The sequence below is a fragment of the Panthera onca genome, chromosome C2 (genome assembly GCF_046562875.1).
Source record: "Panthera onca isolate mPanOnc1 chromosome C2, mPanOnc1 haplotype 2, whole genome shotgun sequence".
Classification (NCBI taxonomy): Eukaryota; Metazoa; Chordata; class Mammalia; order Carnivora; family Felidae; genus Panthera; species Panthera onca.
This window is the reverse complement of record NC_138347.1, coordinates 128552531-128579456: the sequence shown is the minus strand read 5'-3', so window position 1 is coordinate 128579456 and position 26926 is coordinate 128552531. Positions and strand designations below refer to the sequence as shown.

General features: G+C 52.3%; 1 protein-coding gene across 3 annotated transcripts in view; it reads right to left on the bottom strand.

The window, feature by feature from the left end:
* Positions 1 to 10629: 10629 nt before the first annotated feature.
* AMOTL2 (angiomotin like 2) overlaps positions 10630 to 26926 on the bottom strand; it is a 278572-nt gene continuing 262275 nt past the window's right edge. For 2 of the 3 annotated variants that reach the window (XM_078432330.2, XM_060638716.3), the window contains exons 2-10: positions 24817 to 25602; positions 21788 to 22094; positions 20637 to 20781; positions 20147 to 20239; positions 15931 to 16226; positions 14849 to 15156; positions 13852 to 14069; positions 13105 to 13278; positions 10630 to 12099 (exon numbers count right to left, since the gene is read on the bottom strand). In XM_078432330.2, the coding sequence (XP_078288456.2) occupies positions 12041 to 12099; positions 13105 to 13278; positions 13852 to 14069; positions 14849 to 15156; positions 15931 to 16226; positions 20147 to 20239; positions 20637 to 20781; positions 21788 to 22094; positions 24817 to 25550 (2334 nt within the window). In that variant the 5' untranslated portion in view covers positions 25551 to 25602 and the 3' untranslated portion in view covers positions 10630 to 12040. The remainder of the gene's footprint in view (positions 12100 to 13104; positions 13279 to 13851; positions 14070 to 14848; positions 15157 to 15930; positions 16227 to 20146; positions 20240 to 20636; positions 20782 to 21787; positions 22095 to 24816; positions 25603 to 26926) is intronic. The other variant, XM_060638717.3, reaches the window with a different exon arrangement.

Below are 26926 nucleotides of genomic sequence, written 5' to 3'. Positions count from 1 at the left end.
GACACAGAATCGGAAACAGGCTCCAGGCTCCGAGCCATCAGCCCAGAGCCCGACGTGGGGCTCGAACTCACAGACCGCGAGATCGTGACCTGGCCGAAGTCGGACGCTCAACCGACTGCACCACCCAGGCGCCCCTAAAAAAGATTTTATACCATGAGCAAGTGAGATTTATCCTAGGAATGCAAAAATAGTTCAGCACCTACAAATCAATGTAACTCTCCATTTTAATAAATTTAATGACAAAAACCACATGATCATTTTGATATTCGCAGAAAAAGCATTTGATAAAACCCAGGACTCTTTCATGATGTGAAAACAGCCAACAAACCAGGGGTAGAAGGGAACTTCCTCAACCTGATAAAGAGTACCTACAAAAACCCCACAGCCAACCTCATACTTAATGGTGAAAACCTGGATGCTTTCTCCCTAAGATCGGGACCAAGACAAGGATATCTGCTCTTACCACTTCCATTCAACATATGTACTTGAGTTGTAGCCAGAGCAATTAGGCAAGAAAATTAAATACAAGGCATCCAGATTGGAAAGGAAGAGTAAAACTATATTTGTAGATGGCAAAGTCTCGTATACAGAAAATCCTAAGGAACCCACTAAAAAAACTATTAGGACTAATGAACAAGTTCAGCAAGGTGGCAAGACACAAAATCAACATATAGCAATCAGTTTTATTTCTGTATGCTAACAATAAACAGCCCTAAAATAAAATCAAGAAAACAATTACATTTACAATAGTATCAAAAAGAATAAAATGTCTACAAATACATTTAACCATTAAAGTGCAAGATGTAGGGGCACCTGGGTGGCTCGGTCGGTTAAGTGTCCGACTTCGGCTCAGGTCATGATCTCACTGCCCGTGAGTTCGAGCCCCGCGTCGGGCTCTGTGCTGACCGCTCAGAGCCTGGAGCCTGTTTCAGATTCTGTGTCTCCCTGTCTCTCTGCCCCTCCCCTGTTCATGCTCTGTCTCTCTCTGTCTCAAAAATAAATAAATGTTGAAAAAAAAAATTAAAAAAAAAAAGTGCAAGATGTATACCTCGAAAGCTATATGCCAATGGAACGGTTGAGAAAATGAGGATATGGGCTTGGCCAGGCCACACTGCAAGGGGGGAGCAGGCAGACTCAGCAAGACCTCCCTGCATCAACCTCAGTGATTCCTGCCAGTTTGCAGAGCCCCAGAGTTCTGTGCCCTTCTGCCTAGCTCTGCCTGCCTGGAATGCCCTATTGTCCCATTTAGGAAGGGGATCCAGGTGGCCTTGGCCATAACAGCCCTGCAATTAATGTCTGTTTTTCAGGTGGTGCAGGTGATGGGAACTCAGTGTTACAAAGTCCAACATGGCCTTTTACTGGAAAGAGAGACAAGGGGGTCAAAACACTTTCCGGAGGCCCTGCTTCTTTTAGGCCTCGGGCACAGGCTGCACCTTGGAAGGTAAGTTATCTGTGGCCTCCTCCTTCTGGCAAGTAAAAAAAAATGTTTTTCTTTTGTAATCAACTTTTTATTTTAGGGCAGTTTTAAATTTACAGAATTATTATGAAGAAAATACAAAGAATTCCTGTGTACTTGCACCCAGTTTTCTCTGTTTTTAACATCCCAGTTAGCAGGGTATGTTTGTTACAATTGATGAACCAATATTGTTACATTATCATGAACTAAAGTCATCAGTTTTTCCCTGGAGTTATTTTTCTGTTCCAGGCTCCCATATAAGATACCATAATACATTTAGTTATGTCTCCTGAGGCTCCTCTTGCTTGTGACCATTTAAAGTGCAAATCTTGACTTCACCATGGAGATGTAGAAAGAATCTGAGCTTTGGAGTCAGACCTTGACTCAAATCCTAGTTCTTCCCTTTTTGGCTGGGGATCTGGAGTCATTTATTTAAGCTCTCTGAGCCTTAGTGTCCTCATCTGTGAAATGGAGGCAATAATATCTAATGTACAGGTCTGTATCTTGCAAAATAATCCATGAGAACACCCACACAGTGCCTCGCACACAGTAGCAGTCAATGTAACAACATTAGGGATATGTCCACCTGCCTCCCCCTTCTGTCCCATATTGCAGCCCCTCTGAAACCGTTGTCCACTTTCCCTCCATATACGTTGCACCCAGCAAGAGCGCTTGCCCTGGACACCTGTTCCCCATTGCTGCATAGACCTAACTGAAGACCTGCAATGAAAGGCAGCACCTATTTAACACCTGCTGCCTCGCAAGTACTGGGTTTTCACCAAGCCTTTTCCAATTGACCTTAGGTCTGACACGTAGGCCAGCACTTCTCGTCATGGTGACCTACTTGTCGGGAATGCACAAGGCTGTCTGCTCCCCGCCTTGAGTCAGCAGCCAGGAGCTCTGCCCGTCTCCTGCCCAAATCTGACCCCACCCCAGCCTTGCCCTCCCAAAGGCCTAGCGGTGAGGGGCCAAGCCTGCTGCTTGCTCCTTCATGGCTGTGTTGGCGGGGCCACCTGGATGCATAAGTGAACTTTGTCCCATCCATCTGTCACTCACTGTGGATGCTGTGTGTTTGTTCTAAGTAGAAACTCACTTGAAGGGGGTGTCTTAATGTGTGGGGAGCATGTGCACATTTCTGGGGTTTTGTGTTTGGTGGGTGTGGGTGTGGGCCCACAGGAGTGTGTGTGTGTCTGTGTGTGTGTGTAAGTGTGCATGGCCACTTTAGTGTACCTGAAGGTTTATGACGGATGTTTGTGGGAAGGTGTCATATGGCCAAGCCCGTGAGTATATTTTGAATCTGGGTGTGTGTTTGGTATGGAAATGTGTATATATGACTAGGTATATATTTACGGGTATGAAAGTGTGTTCAACAAGAGAAAGGAATCTCTACATGTTGCACATGCCCTGGGATGAGATACAGAAACAAATCAGATGGATGGAACTTTCCCTACAGTCTTGATCCTGTTCCTACTATGAGGACACAGGAACAGGGCTCAAACCCCTCCTGGGCTAGACGCGCCTCTTCTGTTCAAAGCTGGAGGTAGATGCATTGAGATTGGCAAAAAATGTCTTTTTTAAATGGCCTGTGTCTGGTATTCTGGGTGACCCTTGTATTAGGCATTGAGAGCTGGGTCATGAAAGAAGAAGGTTCTGAAAGGAGGGAAGAAACCAGGTTCAGGGAAACTGTGTGCCCATTCAGGATCACAGTGGCTCCACAGAGGCCCTGCTTGGGCCTGAGAGGCCTTGTGGATCTCTGTGGGTTTGTGGGTCACTCGAGGCCCACCCTGGGCACGGAAGCCACCTCAGGGAGCTTCAGCTTCTGCAGAATTCAGGGAGGTTGTCCTTGGGGACACCCCTGCCGATGGATCCCCATTTCAGCCCTCCCCTTACAATGCTCCTTCACTTCCTGTCCCTTGCCTATCAGTAAGGCTTCAACTAGTCAAAATCCACACTCATAAAGCTCTACTTTTTATTAACCCTTGGAATGTGCCTTCTTCGGACTCACATGTAGCATTCTCCCTTATCTTCAGATCTTTTGCTCAAACGTCACCTTCTCAATAACCACCCCTTAAAATTGCAACTCTCCTCCTAGCTCTGCCACCTTGCTTTAAACTCCTCATTTCTCCTGCCCTCCACTGCTATCCCCCAAAGCTCTTGTCACCTTCTCACACAGTGGTCACCAACACGGTAGGAGGATGTGAACGCAGACATTAGGAGCAAGCATTCAGGAACTTCTGTACTGAGGTATCTACAAATACTATAGAACCTATAGCAATTTGCATTGCCCGGAAATCCAAATGTAGATCAGAAAAAAATAAACTGTTTTTGTGCCACAATGGGTTTAAGAACCACTGTTCTAATACAGTCTGTAAAATGTATTCTGTTTCCCGGTTGTCTTCCCCCCGCCCCTCCCCCTGCCGCACCCCCCCCCCCCCGCACCCCCACCAACTACTGTTTGAATGCAGGTTCCAAAGGACAGAGATTCTGTCTGCTTTATGATCTCCTCAGCACCTTGAACAGTGTCTGGCACACAGTGGGTGCTTACTGGACATTTGTTGAATTAGCAAATGAAGAAGAGGTGGTCCATCAGCTGGACATGGTGTAGGAAGGTAGTGAATGTTCCCTGTCCCCATCCTAACCGGGCTGTGAGCACAGTGCTCTTGCTCTGAACCCTGGGACTCAAGTGCTATAAGGCATGCCTGGGAATAGTGTCCTGATAAAAAGTGTTCCACTCTGCCTCTACTTCTGTCCTGGCCTGTTCCAGAGGAAGCCCAGAGCTGGCAGAGCTGGGCAGGAGCGGATCTCTTGGAGGTGGAGGGAGTTTGGTTCCACCAGCGGTTCCCACGGCTGGGGCTGCCTGGGGCCCACGTGGTTGGCAGCGCTGGGACCTGCCTCATGGGCCAGCCATCCTGCAGGGCCGGTTTTGGGCTCACACACCTACAGCTGCCTGCTCAGCCCCTCCTTTCCACCTTGGCCCAAGCCCTTGGGCTCAGCTTCTCCTTCTCTGACCCCAATACTCCACCCACAGAGGCCCTTTCATCTTCCCCTACCTCCAATGAATGGTGTGGGTTTGGCCGAGAAGGAGGGGAGTGGGCCCTCCAGCCAAAACATACTAAGGGGCTGCTGTCCAGACAGTGTTCGGGGCCACTTGTGACCCTGGCACAGGGACAAGGGGTAACATCTGTATAATCAAAAAGGTCAGTTACGTCTTCTCATCTGCTCCCTGACAAGCAAGCAGAGCCACAGACTAACGTCTGCTCAGTCAGCAATTCTCCCCTCTCCTCCCCCTCATGGGCCTGGGGAACATAAAGGAATTTGGGAGGGGTGGCTGCCAGGAGGAAGTGATGCTCAAGCTGGATTTTGATGGATGAGTTTTAAGTTAAACAGACCAAGAGAGGAGATGAGAGATGAGAAAGCCTTTCCAGAGAAAAGGGGTGTCATGGGCAAAGGCCTGGAGGTAAGGCAGACAACAGTGCACGCAGAGCCATTTTTCCACCATTTGCATGGCTGGGTGCACACAAGATGGTGATGGAATCAGTGCCAGAAAAGTAGACAGGAGCCGGTTCTTGTCCAGAATATTCTTCTAGCCAACACTTATGAGCACCCCTGTGCTTGGTTCACATGGGGTATAAAGATAAAACAGATGGTAGGAACATAAAGTTGTTTGGACACACAATTTGCTTTAACCACCAGCATACTGCCGTGTCTGCTGCAGTGCTGGGAACATGGTGGGCACTCAATAAACATCTGTGACAGCAAAGAATGGATGAATGAGTGAATGAATGAATGAAGCCATGGCACCTACTTACAGAGAAAGAGGATGGAGTAAAGAAGAGTCAGTCTTGGAGCGGCTGGGTGGATCAGTCAGTTAAGTGTCTGACTTCGGGTCAGGTCACGATCTTGCTGTTTGTGAGTTCAAGCCCAGTGTCGGGCTCTGTGCTGACAGCCCAGAGCCTGGAGCCTGCTTCCGATTCTGTGTCTCCCTCTTCTCTCTGCCCCTCCCCCACTCACACTCTGTCTCACTCTCTCTAAAAAAATAAATAAACATTAAAAAAACTAAAAAAAAAAAAAAAAAGGAGGAGTCAGTCTTGCTGAGGCAGAGAACCCAAACCTTAGAGACAAGACTCTGGGAAGGAGGGCTGTTTTTCCTTCATGTTCAATGAAATAAACTTGCTGTAGTTTTCAGGGCAAACCTCAGCTGTGGCTTGTGCAGTTAGTCATTCTCTGGTTGAGATTTTGGCATTTTTGCCACTGACGCAACATGCTGAGATGATTTCCACAGCACATTTTGTTGAGCAAGTAAGGGCTGCAGAGGAGAGACTGGGCAGGGCCTCCTGGAGCTAGAGAAGAAGCCAAATTAATGCAAGAAGAGGCAAACCTGTGTAGGGTGGTGTCCACGTAGTTGCCCAACCACCTGGAATGTGGCCCTAGGTAGGAACCTTTGGATTTGCAAGAGGCATTTATCTGAGGACAGTTTGTGACATTTGGCAGGTCAGCATCGAAAGCTGGCAGGCCCTCAGAATAGGGAATGTGTAGAAAATGTCAGGGCCACCATTGAGTGGCATGGCTCCCCAGGCACCCAGAGAGCTGACTGACAGGTGTCTCCACCCTGCCAAACTCTGGCTAGGGGCTGGAGATGGTGTGGCAGGTGAGAGCAGGGTACAGACGTGGGCAAGCCACAGCTCTGGCCCTTGGCAAAATGATTAGCCCTATTATCCAGCTTCTGTGGTGATACCTCCCTGCTGGACTCAAGGCCACCTTGTGTGGGCACTGCTGCCCCTGGGAACAGGGTTAGGTTAAGGTGGGTGCCTAGAAGCACCACTCCATCTGTCCTAGGTGGGGAAAAACTGCAGCTTCATTGATCTCTGGCCCCGAGCCTCATCAGTGAGAGACAAGGTTGAGTCGGTCATGGGTGCCTTGCAGAGAATTTTTCCTTGGGGGAGACATAATACCCGTCCCTGGATGCAGATGTACTTGAAATCAATGGAGCTTAAGTCTTGAGATGCTTGCTTGAAAAAGCCCCTTCCACGACAGTGGACCTAGTTTTGCATTTGCCAGTTTGAATGCATTTTCTTAAAAAGGCTTCCCAAATCACATAAGGTTCAGGTCTCACAAAACTGAACCCATCCTTGCTAGTGCTCCTTGACTCTGGAAAATATTGAGTAGCCAGTGAGTGTCTGAGGGGTCAGGGCTCACAGGCTTCACAGGCCTCCTTCCCACGTTTCTGGCCAGGACCTCCAGCCTGGCAGCCGGGGGGTAAGATGGTGGAGGGCTCTAGCGCAGAGCAGACGGTGTCCTCTCTGTGGCCCAGAGGGCTGAGCTGGAGCTGCTGAGCTGGGCCAGGTGGAAGCAGATTGTCAGCTATAGAAAGGTCAAAGTGTCATCCTGAGAAATAGGAGACGACAAGTGTGAGTATGCCAGATCAAATAGCACTTCTAATTCTGTCCATATGGCCCACTGGTGGGGCATTTGCTGACGATCCATGTTTGACTGCTGGCTTAAAATGAATGCTGTGATATAAAATACCACAGAATGGTACACTTTAAAAGGGTGGATTTTAGGGGCGCCTGGGTGGCTCAGTCGGTTGAACGTCTGACTCTTTAAAAAATTTTTTTTAATGTTTATTTATTTGGAGCGCCTGGGTGGCTCAGTCAGTTAAGTATCTGACTTCGGCTCAGGTCATGATCTTGGGGTTCATGAGTTCAGGCCCTGCATCAGGCAAGCTTGTTGAGCCCTGCTTCGGACTCCTTGGGATTCTCTCCCTCTCCCTCTCTATGTGCCTCATAGGGTTCTCTCTTTCTCTCCCTCTCTCTCTGCTCCTTGCTCACTTGCACCCTCTCTCTCTCTCAAAAAAAAGTTTATTTATTTTTGAGGGAGAGAGAAAGAGAGAGAGAGAGGAGAGAGAGAATCCCAAGCAGGCTCTATGCTGTCATCACAGAGCCTGACTTGGTGCTCAAACCCACAAACTGTGAGATCATGACCTGATTCAAAATCAAGATTCAGACACTTAACCTACTGAGCCACCCAAGTGCCCCCAGAGTCTGACTCTTGATTTCAACTTAGGTCGTGATCTTAGGTTCTGTGCTGACAGCTTGGAGCCTGTTTAGGATTTTCTCTCTCCCTCTCTCTCAGCTCCTCCCCTGCTCGAGTGCATGTGCACGCTCTCTCTCTCTCTCTCTCTCTCTCATAATAAATAAACTTAAAAAAATAATAAAAAAATAAAGAGGTGGATTTTATGACATGTGAATTGTATCTCGAAAGAAAGAAAGAAAGAAAGAAAGAAAGAAAGAAAGAAAGAAAGAAAGACAAAGAAGGATCTGGAGAGCCTGGTGCCCCTCGTTGCCATGGTGCTTTTCTTTGATGTTGGATCCAGGCGTGGTGGGTGTGTCAAGGCACTACTTGGTGCCAAGGTTTCTGGGCTGCCTCCCGAGGTGTCAGTCACACACAGCAAGGGCTGTTCAGGGACTTCGGCTGTGTCCTGGCTGCATCCTTGCTGAATACAAAACAAAATGGTGGCACTGCAAACAAGTTTCCTGACCAGCTGGGGTCCCTGGGGGCAGTGGACTGGCTTCCTCCATTTCTGGGTGACTGGGCCCCAATTTACTGCCCCTATCTTGGCACGTTTTGCCAAGCCCTCTGAGCCTGACACATGCCTGGGGCCAGGGGAAGAGTTAACGATTAACCAGGAGCTAAGAGATGGCTGAGACAGGTGGCCTTCCAGCCCTCAAGGGCAGGCAGAATGGGGCCCCTCTGAGCCACACCCTCAGCCCTGTTAGTGGAGGCACTGAGTAGGGGCAGGGCAGGCAGAGCAGAGGAACTTTCTTTGTCCTTCGAAGAGGAACCTGGCTTCCCAAAGTCCCGGCAAAGCCCCCTGTGGGACCCAGGCCCCCTCAGTACAGGTGTCTGGGCACATGGGCAAACACTCCTGTCCCCAAGGGTCTGCCCAACCCCAGCACAGCCTGCAGCTCCACCAGTTCCAGAACTTTGTTAGGCTGAATTTCAAAGTGCACTGAGAAGCTTACTCAACCCTTTTCCTGAGAGGCAATGGCTCCCTAGACCCACTGGTGAGCCATTGCCCTGCAAGGGCACAAGCCAGAATATATTGGTGCCCTTCACATCTTTTTCTGTAACACATACTCAGGCACACATGTGCACAGACACATACACAAATACACATGCATGCACATATGCTGGGCATGAGGGATGGTTTCTTCATCCCCCCTGGTCTGTGTCAAGAAAATATTAAAATGACTCTTCCCAGACTAGCTCCCACAAAAGGCACAGGTGCTTTGAGAGTCCCTGGCCAAAGTTGCTGGGGATGGCATGGCACTCTTGTCAGGGGTTATTGACCTCAGGTCTGGGTGCCCTCGCAGAGCTATTTTGGGGCCAGGTGGAGGTAAACAGGAATTTTTTCATCAAGGGTATTCTTTGGAATGCCCTTACCAATGGCACCACCATTTTGTTTGGACACCACATCTTAGCAAATGTAGCTGTGGGCTGATGCGGTTGAGGGAAGAATTGTGGGAATAGGAGCTCTGTGGCCTGCATCCTCGGAGAGGAACCTATCCACACAGCAAACCCTAAGCCGGGGCCTGGTAGGAGGAAGACAGGCATTGATGCTGCCCAGGTGGTGGGAGGCAGGCTGGAGAGCGCTGTGGTGGGTATGTGGCTACAGGGTGGGGACGGTTTCATAGGCATTATGTTGGGTGGGGATCCTTCATGGAGCGCTCCCCTCTGCTGTGGCCCATCAAAGTTGGGGATGCAAAGTTGCTGGGAAAAGTCCTTGGATATTCCCAATCCTTCCACTTGTTTGGCTCCCTTTCTTGTAGGCAGGCAGGCTGACTCAGGAAGACATGTTCTCTAGGATACTACTGGGTTACTCAGTATGGCTGCTGAGTCCCTACACCTGCCCTGAAAATACTTCACCCACAGCCATGGCTAACTGTTCTCTTCAAGTGTCCACAACCCGTTTGGCTGCCTGCTGCTTCGTGGTCAGCCTGACTGCTCCTCACATCCTGATTGGGGACCTGTTATGCTGACTGGCCCATGGAGACAGGCACTTTGTTTCTGATATAACATCTGAGACTGAAGATGGTTTTCTATTTTATGGATTCAGTAATAAGCTTTCTTGGGCACAGGGAAAGGGTGGTGATACCACACTAAGGGAGGGAGGCAGGGCCCCAGAATGTGCCACACACACAAACACCCTCTGCTTGTGTCCAGGCAGAGGGCAAGCATGGCTCCTGGTCTCTTGGATGGTTCTGGGACTCCTTGTGCTGGGTGGAGCTGGCAGAAGGATTAAGCCACCTTTGGATACCCAATCCTACTGCGGAGTAACCACAGCATGTGGCTCAACAAAACTAGCTAGGACAAAGCTACCCATGGGGAGGCTGCCCATCTACCAGACCCTCCCAGCCTGAAGCATTCTCTGTTCAAGTGGAAAGGAAACCATGTCCTCATTCCAACTCTCTCCTTAAAGCAGCCTCACAAAATTCCCAGGACTTGTCATGGATCCTTGACGAGATACTAGGGATCATCCTAGCCTTGCAAAAAAGGATGGACCTGCCTTGTCCACTGGTATCCCAGTCTGAAAATGCAAACTACCCATCATTCCTTGTGTTCGAGAAACAGCAACAAGCCTGAGCTGCCATTTGTGGATATGGTCAAATATTTAAGAACCAAGACCCTCAGGAATATGGGGAGGGGGAGTAGCAGTGGGGGTTCTGTTCAGTGCCAAGAGTGCATGGGTGGCCCACCAAATCCTCAACCTTTTCCTTTCCCTCTTTCCGTCCCAATGTAGCCTCTCACTTGGGCTAAGACACCACTTTTAATTATTATTATTATTTTTTTATTAAAATACTGTTATACCCAGTGGAATGCAGCAGCAATCCTGGTACAGGGTGGCATAACAAAACAGCCATGTTTACATTTTAAATATTTACGATAACTTAAACATACAGACACACATCATGGTCTTTGGCAGAAAATGTTCACAGCACAAAAAATACTTTAAAAGAAATACCAAATATTAATCCAAAATATATTAAGTTGTTTTTTTTTTTTCTTTCACAATATTTTTTTGCCTTTTTTTCTCTTTTTTTCTTTTTGCTTTGTAAACAATGCACATGAACCAAATGTATTTTTCAGCTTTAAAGAAGGGTAGGGGGATGTAAAAAAATATGCAATTGTCCAGCAAATGCAAATGTTTAAAAAGGAAACTTGAGGAATCATGGGAATGAAAGGACACATACCGAACCTAAAAACAGTAAAGGAAAAAAACAGAGATTCAAGGAGAACTAAAAACAGTCAAGACAAACTACTAAAACCCACCAATGGGTCCTGGGGCTGAGCTAGGGGACTCTGTAAGACCAGAAGTCAAAGTCACTGCTGCTGGCAGGCTGTTACATGGATGCTTTGCTCTAATTCCAAAGCAATGGCCCTGCTTTTCAGGGCGCTGCTCACCGGTAGCTTGAGGAGCCAGCCTCACGACTGCCATTTTGTGATGGGGGCTCCATTCAGAAGACGATGTGAGTCGCATCTTGTAGCTCACTGACTAGTTTTCACCAGCATACTCCCACTCCCAATCCCTCCAGGTGGGAACAAAGACTGATGAGAACAAGGCAACTTCTCCAGTTTCCGTCAAGAGAATTAGAGCTGGGAAGGCCCCCACGGCTCATTTCATCTGGCTCAGGGTTCATAACCAAACTGACAGGACGTCCCAGGGACAGGAGCTGTGGAGCCATTTCAAGAGGCTGGTGACAGGGGTCCATGGGCATTTAAAACAGGGCTTAAGGTGGAAGAAAAGACAGCAATATCATGTGGATCAACCAGTATCAAAATCCATGGGCCAAGAACTTGAGAAGGGGAGAGAGCTGGGAGGCTGGTTGGCAATTACAGGAACCGTGGCAGCAGGGACAGGGGAACAGAGAGGGGACAGATCTGAAGCGGCACACTTCAATCTTCTGTTCCACAAGAAAGGGGAATATATACAATCTGCACAGCTTATCCCAGTCCACTTATACGGCCCCTCCCCACTCTGAGTGAGGGGGCAAGGCTGTAGCTTCTGCAGGATTAACACCCTCAATAGTCCCCAAAAGATGCCAAGTCTCCGTGATTTCAAGGAGGCAATGAGGAGCTGAGGAGCAGATGAGGTTGGCAGGGACCACACTCAGCCACAGGGGAACAGCAGAGCTGACCTATTACTGGTGTCCAGGGGCAACCAGCCCCTCACACCAAGATATCCCCTCCCTCCCTGCCTGAGTGCCAACTGGGGGTCCAGAGAGGGCTCAGCTCCCTTCTGGGCTTCCAGTTGCTACCCCAACAGTAAGCCTGGGAATCCTCATTCTGCATGGGCCCAGGAGGGATGTGGGGCTGAGAAGCAGGGTCTTCTGGGTGCAGGTGCTCTCACAGCTCCCCTCACCCCTACAGTATTCTTCCTAAGCCCCGGGCACCAGACGGTCAATGGGAATGAGTGCCTGGTTGGGGAAAGTGGGGCAGCAGCAGTTGGAGGGGCTGCTGGAATGGCTGACAGCGACAGAGGGCAGGAGACAGGGAATGGTTCGGAGTCCCCAGGCACGACCTCCTTCAGATCAGTATCTCCACCATGTCCGACAAGTCCTGGACTCTGGATGTAGCGACAGAGTCTGGAGAGAGACAAAAGCACAGGCAAACGCCAGTGAGCGTTATAAGATTGTTCTTTTAAATCCTGACCCATTTTTAAAATTATTTATTTATTTATTCATTCATTCATTCATTTTAATTTAATTTTATTTATTTTCAGACAGAGCCAGGGAGGGGCAAAGAGAGAAGGAGACACAGTATCCCAAGCAGGCTCCGCTGTTAGCACAGAGCCCGATGTGGGGCTCAAACTCACAAACCGTAAGATCATGACCTGAGCTGAAACCAAGTCAGATGCTTAATCGACTGAGCCATCCAGGCACCACTAAATCCTCACCCATTTTTAAGATAGGATCTTTCTTCACCAACTTTCCCCCCCTCAACTGCCCAGGTGCTTCTAACTTGGCCAACCAAACACAAGGCTCAGCCCCCACCCCCCACACCAGCTCTCCATCCAGACTATCAGTGTCCAATGACATTTGTTTCTAACTTTAAACTGCCTGGAGGCTCGGAGGGAGGGGGGCCCAGGGAAGGAGGCTGCAGCATTCTTTTTGTGCCTGTGGTTTTCTGAGATGGCAAGGCACAGGCAAGCATGCAAGGGCTAATGTGAAAGGGAAGCAAAAAATTGAAAAGGCATCTTCTCAAATGTCTGTGTCTTGGACTCTTTTTAAATAAACTCTTCTACACTGAGATTGTTGTCAGGTAACTCGCCAAGCTCCATGACCTTAGATATTTAGATTGGTAATGAAATATGTAAGGAAGACTACGAAAGAGGAGGCAAAGTGCCCCCCACACAGGCGCTTTCTTTCTGAACTCAGGATCTGTCTGTGATCAGGGTTTTTCAGTTCCTCTATTCACACATCCAACCAGCCCTCACATTCACCCTGCCGGCCTATCATTGTGCACTGCTCCCCCTGCAGAGTGGGCCATGAGCCCGAGGGGTCTGGGAAAAAAGGGCCTGGTGCTCCAGTTCACACCCCAGTGCGCCCTCAGCCCTGCCTGGCACAGAAGCCCAGGGAAGAGGGACTTACCCAGTGAGGCTGTCCTCTGGCCACCGCTGTACCCCAGGAGGCTGTCGGGCTCCAGGCAAGCGGCAGCACTGTCTGGGGGACCATCGGTCTGGGTACTCCCATCTCTGCTCCCGTGTTTGGCATGGGCAGGGAGGGGAGCTGCGGCTACTGGCTCCTCCTCAGGGGCCCTGTCTGCTGGAGAGGAAGGAGGTTGAGAGTTACTGCCTTGCCCACGAGTTGTAGCCCCATGAAGAACACCTGAAGTTAACTGTACCAACTGGGGGCGCGAGGTGGTATGGGTTGCTCTTGATTTGTTAAGAACTTCGATTAAGATTAAATGCTCCCGTTTCCAAATGGGGATAACTATCGGCTGCATTGGTTTCCAAACATTTTAAGTAGCAGAACCCTTCTTTGCAGATGAAATCTCAGAAGCATCAGGGACTCTTGAATTTCTGTGGCATCTGCTCAGATGAAGAAGTGGAAGAGCTGGCCTGGAAGGTACATCTGCACAGGAAGCCCTATTTTTGCTTAGATGGCAAGTGGCCAGGATCCACGGTGATGGAATTTATGGGGATGGGGACTACAGCATGCCTCTTCACACCAGCAGGATAGCTGTGGCCGTAGCTGTGGTTACTGGAGCCAGACGGTAAGCTGGCTCCCCTGGGCAAGGGGTCAGGAAACCCTGGCTCCTCTGAGCCTCAGTTCTGGGAGCAAAGGCCTGAAAGCAACCTACCCTTCTACCTGTGCTCCCCACCTGCTTCGTCTCACCTGTAGCCAGCCGGGCAGGGGCATCCACTTGCCGCTCACTAGAAGAGAGACCTTGCCAGCCCTGGTTCCCTGCCGCTGCAGCCACGAAGACAGATGGCACGGACTTGGCGGGCCTCAGGGAGCCCTGGGTGGCCTTTCCAGGGTCTTTCCTGGAGCGCTGCTGAAGGACCTTGATCACTGCATCCTTCTCCAGGATCTGGGCATGGAGCACCTTCAACCTGAGGGGTGAGAGGCCACATTCACATGGTCAGACCTACAGATCCAGCAGCCTCCACCTCATAAAAGTTGGACAAAAAGCCCTCCCCACTGAGGAGCCAGGATGTATTCTCTTGTCCTTGTAATAGGGACCAGGGGTGGGGGGTGGGGTTTAGAAATGCCATCACAGTTCTGAAATCTGAAGCCCTGAAAACCTCCAGCACATGAGACACTGGGCCCTTCCTATGCCAGCAAAGGCAGGTCAAGGGGTGGGTTGGATTCATCTGATGATAGCAATGGCACAATCCCTCTCCCGCAGGGCAATACCCCTGAGCTGCTGACCATCAAATGGGCTCAGTTGATGTGCTTGTGCTTTTGAGTCAGACATAGGTTGAACAGAAATCTTGTAGGGCCTCTGAGATCTTTTTTGGAGAGAAAATACTAGCTATCCCCAAGGCAGGGACCCAGTCCACATTCCTTCTGGGGTGGTACATGGTGTGGATTCACTTGGAAAGTCTTATTCTCTGATTTCCTGGGGGAGGGGGGAGCAGATAGAGGCCAGGGCCTTGGATAGCATCCAGTACCTCCACAGCCAAGGTCTCCCGGGCAGACCAAGGAGTCTCTGGGGAGAGAACATGTGTGTGGTGCCTGGTGAGCCAAACACACAGGAATCAGCCCAGAAGCATGAGAGACTGCTGAGCCTCATTCATGGGGAGAGGAGTGTTTATCAGGGATTAAGGGCATGGCAGGGGTTGGACAGGGCCACCCCCACCCCCACCCCCGGTGGCCTCCAAGACCCAACCTGCTTTCCATCTCCTGATGCCTGTGGCCGCCAGTGAGCAGGCCCTCGTTGAAGCTGCTGCTGGGCGAAGGCTGGGGGGAGTGTCGGATGAGAGTGGTGTCACGCTGGGCGGCAGCTGTGGCAGCCGCGTCCATGGCAAACTGCCTCATGGCGCGCTCCTCCAAATACTTCTGCTCCCACTTGGTCATATCAGCCTCCAGTGCCAGGATCTGCTCCTCTTTCTCCCGCAGTTGCTCCGACAGCCGCCGGGCACTGAGCTCCGGGGACCCACCACTGCCATTGCCACCTGTGGGGGTGCCTGCCTGTCTCTGCAGAGAAGGGAGCACTGTGGTCAAGGGCGGAGGCTGGGGCGTGGCAGCCACTGGTCCTTGCCCACAGGAGGACTCTCACCTATGCACAGGTTTGTTCTGCCCTTCCCGGCACACCCACCCCAGCACCCTGCTGCCACCAAAGATGAAGCAGGTGCTACGGTTCCCCACACCCCTGTGGCCAAGGGTATAGGAAAGATCAGGCCTGCCTTGCATAGGGGACCACGGAAAGTATCCTCCAAACTGGGAAATGGGTACTCTTAATAATTACACTGCGACAACTGGCGTAAATTAGGACCCACCTGGGCAGTCCTGGACATTTGGTCACCCTACCTCTGTGTGAAGGGTAAGGTTGGGAGTGGAGATAGAACTCTATCTGGTTTGTAAACACCAGGGTTAGTAACACAGCCCAAAGCGAGCATAAAGACTCAGGATCTGGGTCACCATCTGCCCTCTTCATCTTGGGGAGACATGTAAGAGCCGGCTAGTCTTCCACATCAAGGCTCCTGAGCTACTTTCTCTAGAGACCAAGGATGCCAACCCCTGCTGCTGTGGAGCCCGGAAGCCCAGGTCTTGAGTCCCCAAGACCGGCACCTGGCCAAGAGGTAAAGCCTCTGCTAAGGTGGCTGGCAGGAGCTGGGGCAAGGAACACAGATCATCCCCGCTTTCCAAGGAGGCCTCCACCTGGATCTCGGCAGGGGCTCCTGGGCCTTCAGAACCGGCCTCCTCAGATACTGCCCTCCCTCTGCCACCACCACAGGTCTCTAAGCTCACCTGCTGCGCACGCAGGGCCTTGAGTTCCTGCTCTAGGCGTGTCCGCAGACGTAGCTCCAGCAGCTCCCGCTTCTCACAGGCCGCCTGCAGCTGCCCCAGGGCCTGCTGCAGCCGCTCCACCTTCTCCACGTAGGCCTGCTTCTTGCGCAGCTCCTCCTCGGCTCGTGCGGCCCGGCCCTGCGCGTTGCTCAGAGCCTGCTCCAGCAGCTCTGCGCGCCGCCGCTGGTCCTCGATGGCGCCGCGCAGCAGGGCCATCTCCCGCTCCAGCTTCTCCTGCTCCTGCTGCTGCTCATAGCCTGCAGGGAGGTGTGGGGCTCAGTCTGTGATGGCAACCGCCCTAGCTCGTCCCACTGGGCGCCTACCACATGCTGGGCCTCAACGACCCTAGGAGTTAGGTGCCAGTATTTCCATTACCATTTTATGGAGGAGGAACAGGTTAAGTCACAAATAAATGACAGCACTGGACCAGGGCCCTTGCAGTAATAACTGGGCTGTGCTGCCTCTCTACTGGGACATGGGCAGCCCCAAACACTGTCCACTTGTGCCAGGTGTCACCATTTCCAAACCACATTCACAATTTTGCACAATGACGCTAGAGACTGGCCAGATAGGAAGTGTGATGCCTATTTCCAGATGAGAAGGCTCAGGTGGACTGTGACATGGCCATCATTCAAGTGAAAGAATGAAGGAACAGGGAAGAGAAGAAGCATCACTGGTTGCACCATGAGCCAGGTACTTACTTACACATCTTTGTATAATAGCCTTTCATAATGGTCCCTCGAGGTAGGATGTGTGACCCCCAACATATTGGGGAAGAAACACAGGTGAATGGTGCTGCGAAAGCGGGGACCCGAGTCAACCTGGCCTCCAAAGGACCAGGCTGCTCTGGCTGTGGTGGGGTGCCCCTCATATCCACAGGCCTCCCAGACTGAGCTCCAGGACACATTCTGCGGACCCAGGGCTCCCCAGAATAGTGCTGCATTTCCTTCCCTGGTCTGGGGGAACCACTGAGAGGGTAGGTGACCAGGCTTATAAAGAAATGCAACCTTTGTGGCACAATAAAAATGACTATGGTCCAAAGATTTGTGGCTGAAGTCCTAGCTAAGCTGATTTTTAAATCATCTTTGTTCCTTCCCCAAGAGAACTCTGCTCAGAGACCCACACCGCATTGCAGAGCCAAGCAAGGTCCAAGCCAGACCACGCAGTCTTCTAGCTGATACTCTAGGCTTAAATCTACCTTCCATGCACCTGCCCGTTGGGAGTCCAGGCTAGCCCCGCAAAGAGTGTGTGGGCTGCCTGCCTTACTGGAGAGTAGAAGGGGGTGGGCTCCAGGGCCTGCCTGATGAACTCAAAGGCACTGTCCCTAGAGCAGCACTATCACAGTACAGTGGAATTTTCTGCTGTAATAAACCTGTTCTATACTGTGCTAACCTGTACAGTCGTCACTAGATACTCATGGCTATTGAGCACTTGAAGTGTGGGGAAGGAACTGAAATTCTTCTTTTTATTCAATCTGAATTAGTTCTAATCTTTGGGCCACATGTGGCTAAATACCTATCACAAGGGACAATACAGGTTCTGGAATAGAAGAGTTAAGGCTGGGGACCTGGGTAGGCAGAGGGAGGATTCATTTACTCAGGGCCCTGAAGCAGGAGAAGGGCACAGTCAACCCAGGTCAGTTCTGACTCACTCCGGATTTTTGAAGGCTGGGCCCAGGCCGGCCTCACTCTTTGGTGTGGAGAAAAAAGATGAGGAAACTCAATAATACTGAAGTGGAGGCATCCACAGTGGGTTGACTGTTGACTTGGCATCTCATGAGTGTGGTGGAGGGGCTGGCAGAGAGAGGAGACTGGGGATTTGGGCCTAGAAACAATGACCCCCTCCTGCATGTGTTCACAGAGCCTACAGCTCACAGAGCTTGTGGGCAGCAGCCTCTCATCCAGTCTGACCATGGCTGCCCCATCTTAGAACCCCAGAACCCAAGTCTCTAGCAAGAAGCAAATGTCTAACAGGGACAGAACTCGGAAAGTGAGGCCTCAGGACTCAAAGCCAGATCCCCAGGGAGACACAGACCAGAGCAGCCAGATCTGTCTGTATGAAAAGCGGGTGGCATTGGTGACAATAATCACGCTTTCCTCCTAGTTGTTGACTGACCCCAGAAAAAAAGTGAGGTCAACTAGAGACATTTTCCCTGGAGTTTTGTGTTTTCTCCACAGGTATCAAGGAACAAGGAAAAGCTGCTTGGCTTTCCTCAGCCCTTGGGGTGGAGTGGGGGGACCTAGTCTTCTGTTTCTGGCAGCTTCCTGCTGCCTTGCACAACCTCTAAGGCCCTGGCAGGGGCTGAAGAGGCCTCAGCCTTGGCCATCCTCAGTCACCAGGATGAAACTGTTTGGGGAGGAGAGCCCCTGGGCCCGGGTGGAAGAGGAGTTGGGAGAATGGGAGGGTGCCAAGGGCGCGCAGGAAGGCAGAGCGAGCTGCGCAGTAGGGGTGGGGGGGGGGATGCGCCTTCAGCCCGGGAGAAAGCTATGGGCTTGGCCCCCACCGGCTTGGGCCTTCTCCCTTTGTCCCAGAGGGAGCGGCGGCGGGGGGGCGGGCCCAGAGCGGAACAGCCCGGCTCTGGAATGCCAGGCATCCAGGTCACCCGCGGCTGTGAGATTAATGGCTCCAGCGAGGAGCCAAGAACAGCCTGGCGCTTGCTCTCTGGGGAGCGGAAACGCCTCCGGGCCGGCCTCCCCCCTCCCCCCGCCCCCCGCCCCTCTTCTGCTGGCTCCCAGAAACCTGCCTGGCTACTTCCTTTCTGTGGCGCCGCGCCCCCAAAGCCTGCCCTCCTGCAGGAGGCCCCCATTCTGACAACAGCCAGCAACCCCTCCGCCCAAGCTCCCAAGGGCTACACGAAGGGCTGCTCCTTTCCCGCCCTCCCCCAGCATCATCACCTCCATTGCCACCTCAATCTGCTCAGTACAGCCTATCCTACTTCCTGCCCACCCCCACCCCCCAATCCGGTCAGTGTCGTGTTCTCCCATTCGCTGTCCAGGGCAGCCCCGGCCAGGGCTCTGAGCCTTCCTTGAGGAGGGAGGTGCTGCCAGCCAGAGCTCAGTCCTCAAGCCATTTCTCCATTTCTGGACACCCCCTACTATCCAGGCCATTCACACACACAGTAGGCTTCCTCAAAGCCACCCTCACCTGGGACACCAGCCACCCCCATTCCATTTCTCTGCAAATGCACAATAGCACAATAGGAACTTCGGATTGCTCGAGCTTCTTCCAGGTGTTCAGGGCTTCCTTTGTCTCTCCCACTCCAGGCACCTCCACCTGAGCCATTCCCGTGCCATTCCCAGAGCCTCTCTCTCAGGCCAGTGGAGACTTCTCAGTCTCTCTCTCAGGCCAGTGGAGACTTCTCAGTCACTAATCTCCAGGGCCACAGACACCCTTGTTCCCTTGAATCTGTGGTTAGAAGGCCCTGCTCCTTTCTCAAGCTCAACCCCTCTCTCTTGACTTTCCTGCCGCTGTACCTTCCAGGGCCTGCTCCCACCCTCTGCCAGATACATGATAGGTGCTTAGCATGGTTCTCCTAAAGAACAAATAAATCACTGATTGAAAAGGCTAGTCAATGGTGAACTCATCCACTCTCTTCAAGAAGCCTTCCACCACCCATTAGAGTAGCTTCCCAAACCCCTTCCTTAGACTGCACCTGCTGGTTAAGCTCGAGAAACCCATTTTTGGTCATCTGCAGGTACCTCCACTTGGACACCTTGTTATGGCCCAGTTGCATCATGCACCCCAGCTTCTCACATTCCAACCAGGCACCCCCAACCTTTCTGCTGTCTGGAACTTCCTGAGGAAACTCACATTCCTTCTCTCTCTTCTTACTTGCCTCCAGGGCGATCTGGCCTCCCCCCTGCTCCCTACACCTTCAATCCTGCAGGATACTGTACTGTACTGACACAGCACCACAGCTCAGCAAATCACTGCACCCCAGCTGTCCCTCTTGTATCCACTGATCTCTCCAATAAATATGGAACCAGATCTTATTCTTTGGAGGCCACCCCTCCCAGCCAGTCCAGTCCAGTGCTGGGTGCATAGTAGGCATCTAGTAATCCTATGCTCAAAGCATTGCTTTCATAAGCAGGAGGGCCAATCCTCCCTGTCCACAGTCACTGCTGTGGTCTCGCCACCCACACATCTGTCCAGGCATCTGCATGTGACCCCTACTCACTTTGAGCAAGCAGCTTGGCCACCATGTCCTGACTGCCTGCCTGGGCCTCCTGTGTCTTGGTCGCCAGGCGACGGTTTGCAGATTCCAATCTCTCTGTTTCAAATGAAGGAAAAAATATTTTCAGGAAAGATGTTTCAGTATCAGGTGAAACTACCTGCCCGGGTGTCCCTTGGGGTCCTGTCTGTGGGGCTGCGCTGTCCAAACTGGGGATGGGCTGACAGGGAAGCCCCCAGGCGTGCTGAGGGCCTAATGAGGAGAGAGCACTGAGCCACATAGATGGGGGCCCCCCAAGAGGCTCCAAGGCATAGAACAGAGACAAGCATCCTTCTGTCAAGGTGGCCCCCTACGAGTTGCAGCCTGGTTCCCTCCAAGCCAGTTTACACTTATTTTTGCAGACAGCAGAGATTCTGAATGTCTCCCTGGAACAGAGGGATCAAGCCCTCCAGAGACGCTCCCCACCCAGGTCCCTCACCTGGGTGACCTCCCTCACCTCTGAGATCCCTGTTGAAGTCCTGCAGCCTCCTCATTTCACTGTCCATTTTGTTCCGCATGGTCTTCTCCAGGGCCTCCCGCTTGGAAGAGGCTCTGGTCAGGCTCTCGTGGGCCTCAGAGAGCCGCTGGATTTCACTTTCCAGCTGCAAGAAAGAGGCAGACAGAAGAGGTGAAGGAAGGGGAGAGATCCCTGCGAGTGGGTAGCAATCAAGGTCCCCTCCACAGGCCCAGGCTGCTCTGCTACTCTCCATCAGGAAGGGTGAGAGAGGAGAGAATAAAAAGCAACAGCAAAATATCCAGGTGGCTATAGTGGGATGGTCAGAAGCTTGTGGCCTCCAGATATGAATCAGACTACAAGAACCAGCAAGCGAGGGTCCCATCAATTGTGCCAAGGTCCAGATGCTGAGTGAACCCAGGGCCAGGTATTCTGGAAGTGGCTGCCTCAAGTGACTTAACACAGCTTTCCTGCACCCAACACCCGGAAAGATGCATTTTACTTTTGTCCAGTTCCTACTGAGAATCTGAGCACAGTGGACCAGGAGGGGGCACAAAAAGACTCCAGCCATGTCCCGGGGTTTGAGCTACCTCGGACTCCACAGGACAGTCACAGGAGGCCTGAGGCCACCTGTCAAAGCTGAATGCACGGCTGGTAAACCTTCACTGAGGAACAGGGCACCAGACCCCAGCCTGAACTGCCTCTGCCTGGAGTATTTCCTCCTCTAGCCATCACCATCCACTGCAGAGGGCCAGCCTACCCCCACTGCCCCTCCCACTTGGCTGCTGGCAGGTTCTGCACGTGCTCTGAGCTGGCCTGTGATTCCAATAAGTAGCTCGTTTTTTCCAAGAGGAGGGGCTTTCTCTTCGGCCAGGGCCAGCCTAGAACAGACTTACTGTTGTGTGGGGGACACAAAGGGCTCTCTGTGGGAGGTGTCCGCAGGAGGGGGTGTGTGCAGGGGAAGGGTGTGCAGGGAGCTGGTGAATGGGCTCTTTCTAATCACTACTGGCCAGCAACTGCTCACACTCCAGGCCTGCTCTGCCAGCCTTGCGGCTGCTCCCCAGCTGTCTAGAGTTGGCGAGGGAGGGCATAGGAAGCATGAGGGGGTGGGGGCCAGCTCCCCCTTGCCCCTCTGAGGTCCCAGCAAGGCCTACCTTCTCAATGCGGCCAGCCTTCTCTGCTGAGCTCTCCAGCTCCCTCTGCAGCCTCTCGTTGTCCCTCTGCAGCCTGGCATTCTCCCTCAGCACAGTCTCCATCTGGGCCAGGTGGGCGCTGCCTGAGGTGGCTGAAGACGCCTGGCTGCTTGCTGGCCCCTCCACTTCAGGTGGACTGAGGGAGCCTAGGGCGCCATGGCTGAGAGCAGCTGGATGTGGTGGCAGGGGGTGCTCCTGGGCCGGCTGTAGGTACTGGTACTGCTGTTGTTGCTGGAGGAACACAGGGGGCACCTGGGCCTGCAGGATCCTGGGGAACAGAAGAGACAGTGTTCAGAGACTGTATAGACCCCCATGGTTCCCACCGCTGAGCAACCCCGAGTGGGCCCAGCCCTCCTGGCATAATGGAGGAGGCCTTTTCCACACAGTGTCTACTTAAGACCCTCAAGGGCCAAGGGAATGGGGCTAGAGGGGGTTAACATCAGGATGCTTATTTCATGCCCAGCCTTACTGTGGTCAAGGCCCTGGGGATCAGCCTGAGTAGTCCTGGTCCTCATAAGCAACCAGTACTTAAATAAGGCATCTTAAACAAGGCACACTTGACCTTTCTAATCCATACAAGGTTCTTTTTGGGTCTGGAGGCCACGTCAATCATGACTTGAGCACACAGTCTTCCAGGCCCCTGGGCCACTTGGTGGCTGAGCCTCAGCAGCTACCCCTCTGTCTGTTATAAGCCTCTTACACTAGCACCTGCCAGTGTAGCACATCCACATTTTCTCCCTCCTATTTTGGGTCCCATCACCCTTCACAGAAACATTTTTAGAATACTGTGGCTAAGGGCAGAGTGGTGAGATAGATGTCAGGGTAAGAGTCTGAGCTCCAAAGTCTGACAAAACAGGCATTCAAATCCCCAGGGTGCCAGCATGCCTCTGCTAAATCATGAGGGTGAGGATCTCCAGCCTCACGGGGCTCACCAGGCAACACAAAGCCTGGCAAGTGCTGGGCCTACAGCACATGATCCACAATGGTGGCACATCCTCTACCTCTCCTACTGACAACTGCAGCCTATCGTCTTCGTAGAGTAAATGTAACCCACGCACTAGATGGGGCCACCTCTGGACTACCGCAATACCCTGAGTTTAGGGACAATGTTTTACTGGCCTCTAGCAATGGTGCAACATTCTCCTCAGAACCCCGTGGAGGTGGGGGTGGAAGCTGGTCACAGAGACTTGCTGGGGCCTTGTGACTCCAGGTATAAAAGAACAGACTTCCTCAGTTACACCAGGAATTTTCCAGGCCCCAGAAGCTACATGAGAGCTGAATTCCACTTCTGGGTCCATCCCCTCAGCACTCATGCCCTTCCTCCCCGGCTCCTCTTAGGACCCTAGGCTGAAAGAAAAGTCCCTGCCCCTAGTTCCCAACGATTAAGCCTTCTCTGATCAGCTGAAACGAAAGGACGGGCAGATCTGCTTCTCTTACTGCCTAAGCTAGAGCTCCTAGTGAGAGCTGAGCAGAGGGTCTCCACTGGAATGTCCAAACTCTCCCTGCACTGCTAAATGTGGCATTCTCAGGGTTGCTTCACAAACTTTCTTCCCCCTGCACTGGGCTAGGCAGACACAACTGGCATTCTTTGAGGATGACTTAGCTCTGAGGAAGAATAGTCTCCTTTCCCTTCACACTTGCTCTCCGGCCCCCCCTCCCCGTGTTGCCCCTCCCCCTCCCTCCCTTTTTTGTTCTCCTGCGGTCTACTTCCTTTCCACGATATTATCTTTTCCTGACAGGGCTCAATAAGGCTGCTCCAAAACTAGAAACCCACGACTCAGCTTCCGAAACTCTCCCTGACCAAGCCCTGAGAAAGGAGATAAGATGGGGACGCGAGAGGTGGAGGCTGGAGAAAACCCATAGGGTTCCGTCCTCTACTTCCCCCATACCAACACCATGGCGTCACTCATTTCTCGAGAGCAAGGAAAGGCATCTATCCCAGGAAAAGACCAAGCGGTGGGAAAGTGGGTGACTAAATGAAGACTCAGCAAGAATAAAGAGAACAAGACTTCGACCTTGAGGCTCCAGAGGAAAGGAGTCTGCAGATTCAGGGGTTTCCTGGACCACCATCAGTGGGGGAGATGCAGAGTGTGTAACATGAAGGGTGTGTGTCAGCTTCTCAGAAGGTGCTGGGCCAAGTCAGAAGCCTGGGGCAGAGCCTCATTTCTAGGAACCAGTATTTCTGCAAGCTGGGCTTTCTGCCTCCTCCTGGTCTCCTGCTTCCATTCTTGCCCCTTAGAATCCATTCCCTACATGCAGCCTGAGGGGCCTTCTTAAAGAAGTAAGCCAAATCACATCCTCTAAAGGCTTCAGAATCAAGTTCTACATCCCCCAGCAGCCCTTTCCAAGGCTCCACAGAAAGGGGCTTGCCCGGACCCCATGTCCTCTCCTGCTACAGGCTCCAGCCACCTGGAGCATGTGGGAAAACATGAAAGGAAATGAATGGTAGTGACAGGGTGGCTCCTGCCCTGGTGTAGGACACAGAGAGGTCTTTAAGGAGGCCATCTGGTCCTTCCTGCCTCCAGTTAGGAATGCCCTCCATTAATCACAGAAAGCAAACTGTCCACTTGGTCTTAAGAGTCTCCAGAGAAGGAGGTCCCACTTTCTTGCCACTTAGCTTGGAAACAGTTTGGCGATGATTCCCAACCCTTGTCTTTAGCAAGTTCTTTTGAAAACCTAACCTTTAACCCCCTGCTGTAACTTGTACCCTCTGGGAACCTTAGTTATTTGACCGCTACAGCTAATTACACAATGGTATCCATCTCCAAATTAAAGCAAAAGATGCCACTAAGTTCTCATGTGACCTTGGCTAAGTCCTACTTTCCTCCAGGCATCAGCCCCTCCTTCTTGGAAAGGAGGCAGGTATCAACAGCCTTCCTCTGGGGCTGGCCAGCCCTGACACAAGGTGCTGCTGTCTGGAGGCTCTCCACCCTGGGGAGAACTACACTGGAAGAAGGTCAAGAGCTTGAAAGAGCAGGGTGGGCAGTTACCTGACTTCAGCATGCTGGAAGTGTGGGCTCCCGCGGGTGCGGTACCGTGGGTCGGTGACAGCAGTGGCGGTCTCATGAGCCAGCACAACGTGTGGGTACTGAGGCGGAGGTCCACGGGGCTCTGGGCCCTCGGCAGGAGGGCCTCTGGGTGGGGGCCCCTGCTGATTGCGGGCCAGCTGTGGGAAGCTGTGGGAGGAGCTCATGTGGCTGGGGGCCCGGGCACCATTCCTCTCCAGGGACAGCTGCAGGAGCCGTTCACTCAGGGAGCGCACGTGCCCGTGCCTCAGCTCCCGCAGCGCCTCATCCTGGCTCCGATTGCCTCCGGAGGCCCCTCGGGGATCCCGGTCCCCTACGTGTGGCCGGGGCCCTGCCTGCTGGGCCGCATAGTACTGCGAATGGGCTTTAGCTTCTTCATAGGTGGGTAGCTCCTCACCCTTGCTGGGCTGTGCGCACAGCCGGTAGAGGGTGTTCTCTGCCAGGTGGGTCTCACCGCCCTGGTGCTCCTGGCCCTGGGGCTCCTGCCTTGTGGCCTGCTGTAGCACCTGAGTGTCCTCGGGTGCCAAGAGCTCCACGGAGGCCTGGGGGCTCCCTGTGCTCCCAGCCCCAGCCCCACCCCGCAGGGCCTGCTGTTGGATGGCCAGCAGTGTGCGTGTCTCAGTCAGGTTGCCATAGCGCAGCTGCTCCTGGATGAGGCGGTGCAGGACTGTCCCCGAGGAGTCTTCCAGAGTCCTCATGCTTCCTTGGCTTGCACACCCCTGCCTGAACAGTGGCCGGTGGCACCTGGCCCTAGGGCACCCGAGAGAAGAGAAAGAAGAGCAATCAGTGGGAGTACCTGGGAGAGGAACAGGGAGACTTTCCATTACACTCTGGTCCAAAGCAGAATGGCAAAGAGCAAGGCTATGGAGGGTCACGCAAGGCTGGGTTCAACTGCCAATGCTGCCGCCTACTGATTAAGGCAGGTTGCCTAACCTCTGAGCCTCCGTTTCTCCATCAGAAAAATGTAAGGAATAATGCCTGCTCATGGAGTTGAAAATTAAATGAGGCAATGGCTGCTGAGCTCCTGGTGTGCTGTGAATCCTTAGCAAAGGGTTGCCATACCATCATATTCACACTTAGTATGGAGGCATAGCTGCATCTTTACTGTGTCTAAAGAAAAAGACACAGTAACCTAGTGGGTAATCAATCACCCAGGAACCCCAGCCTCCTGCAGTCTGCTTCCCATTGAAAAGGCTGATGAGAGACTCCAGAGCAGGGGTAGTTCAGCCATAACCACTGAGCAGGCCAGTCTAGGGATGGACAGGGGCCCAGTTTATTGGCAGGTGGTAAAGAACGAGTCCAGCCTAGTAAAAGCCTTGGGCAAACTGCCCCAAGCTCCCTCTAGAATGTTGCATGCTTAAGCCCTAGTCTTAGCAGTTAACTCGCCACCCTTTACCATGCTGAGCCCTCCCTGTCATGGGATGACCTTGGCAGTTACTCTGCAAGGTGAACAGGAGAAAGGAAAAAATGCTGGTTTGCTGAATATGTGATGAAAGAAGAGAAGCTACAGTAGGACCATGGTTTTGTGAACTGAGCCAAAAAGGTGCCACTCATCCAGGTGTGCGGGTAAGTCACACAGTCTGTGTGCTGACAGCAACCGCATGGATGCTCCAGGAAAAAGAAAGGGTAGCACCCTGTCTTTGATTTTATGACCGTCCCCCTTACACACAGACACACGCACTTGCTACATTGGAAAAGACCTCAACGGTCCTATGCCACATAGGGGATGGGCACTCAGCATTTTGATACCAGTAACACCCATTTGAGCCAATTGGAGACGTAAGCGAGCAAGGGAGAGGCTCTTGGTTGCAGGGACCTGGGGCTGGGGCCTGGAAGCCTCAAATGCAGGGAGATCCTATCTCCTGAGGAAGATATTCTCTTCTGAGCTTGGGCTCTCAGTGGCTCATGTCCTGGAAGACCGCCCACCTCACCTGGCTTCCTTCCCACAGCCTCCTCCAACACAAACCTCCAAACTAGATTCAGGGAAAACCAAACAAAACCATATCTCCATAGGTCCTTGTGTATGGGGGGAGGGGAGCAGGCAGAACGTGGCGCCTCCTCCGCCACAGAACTA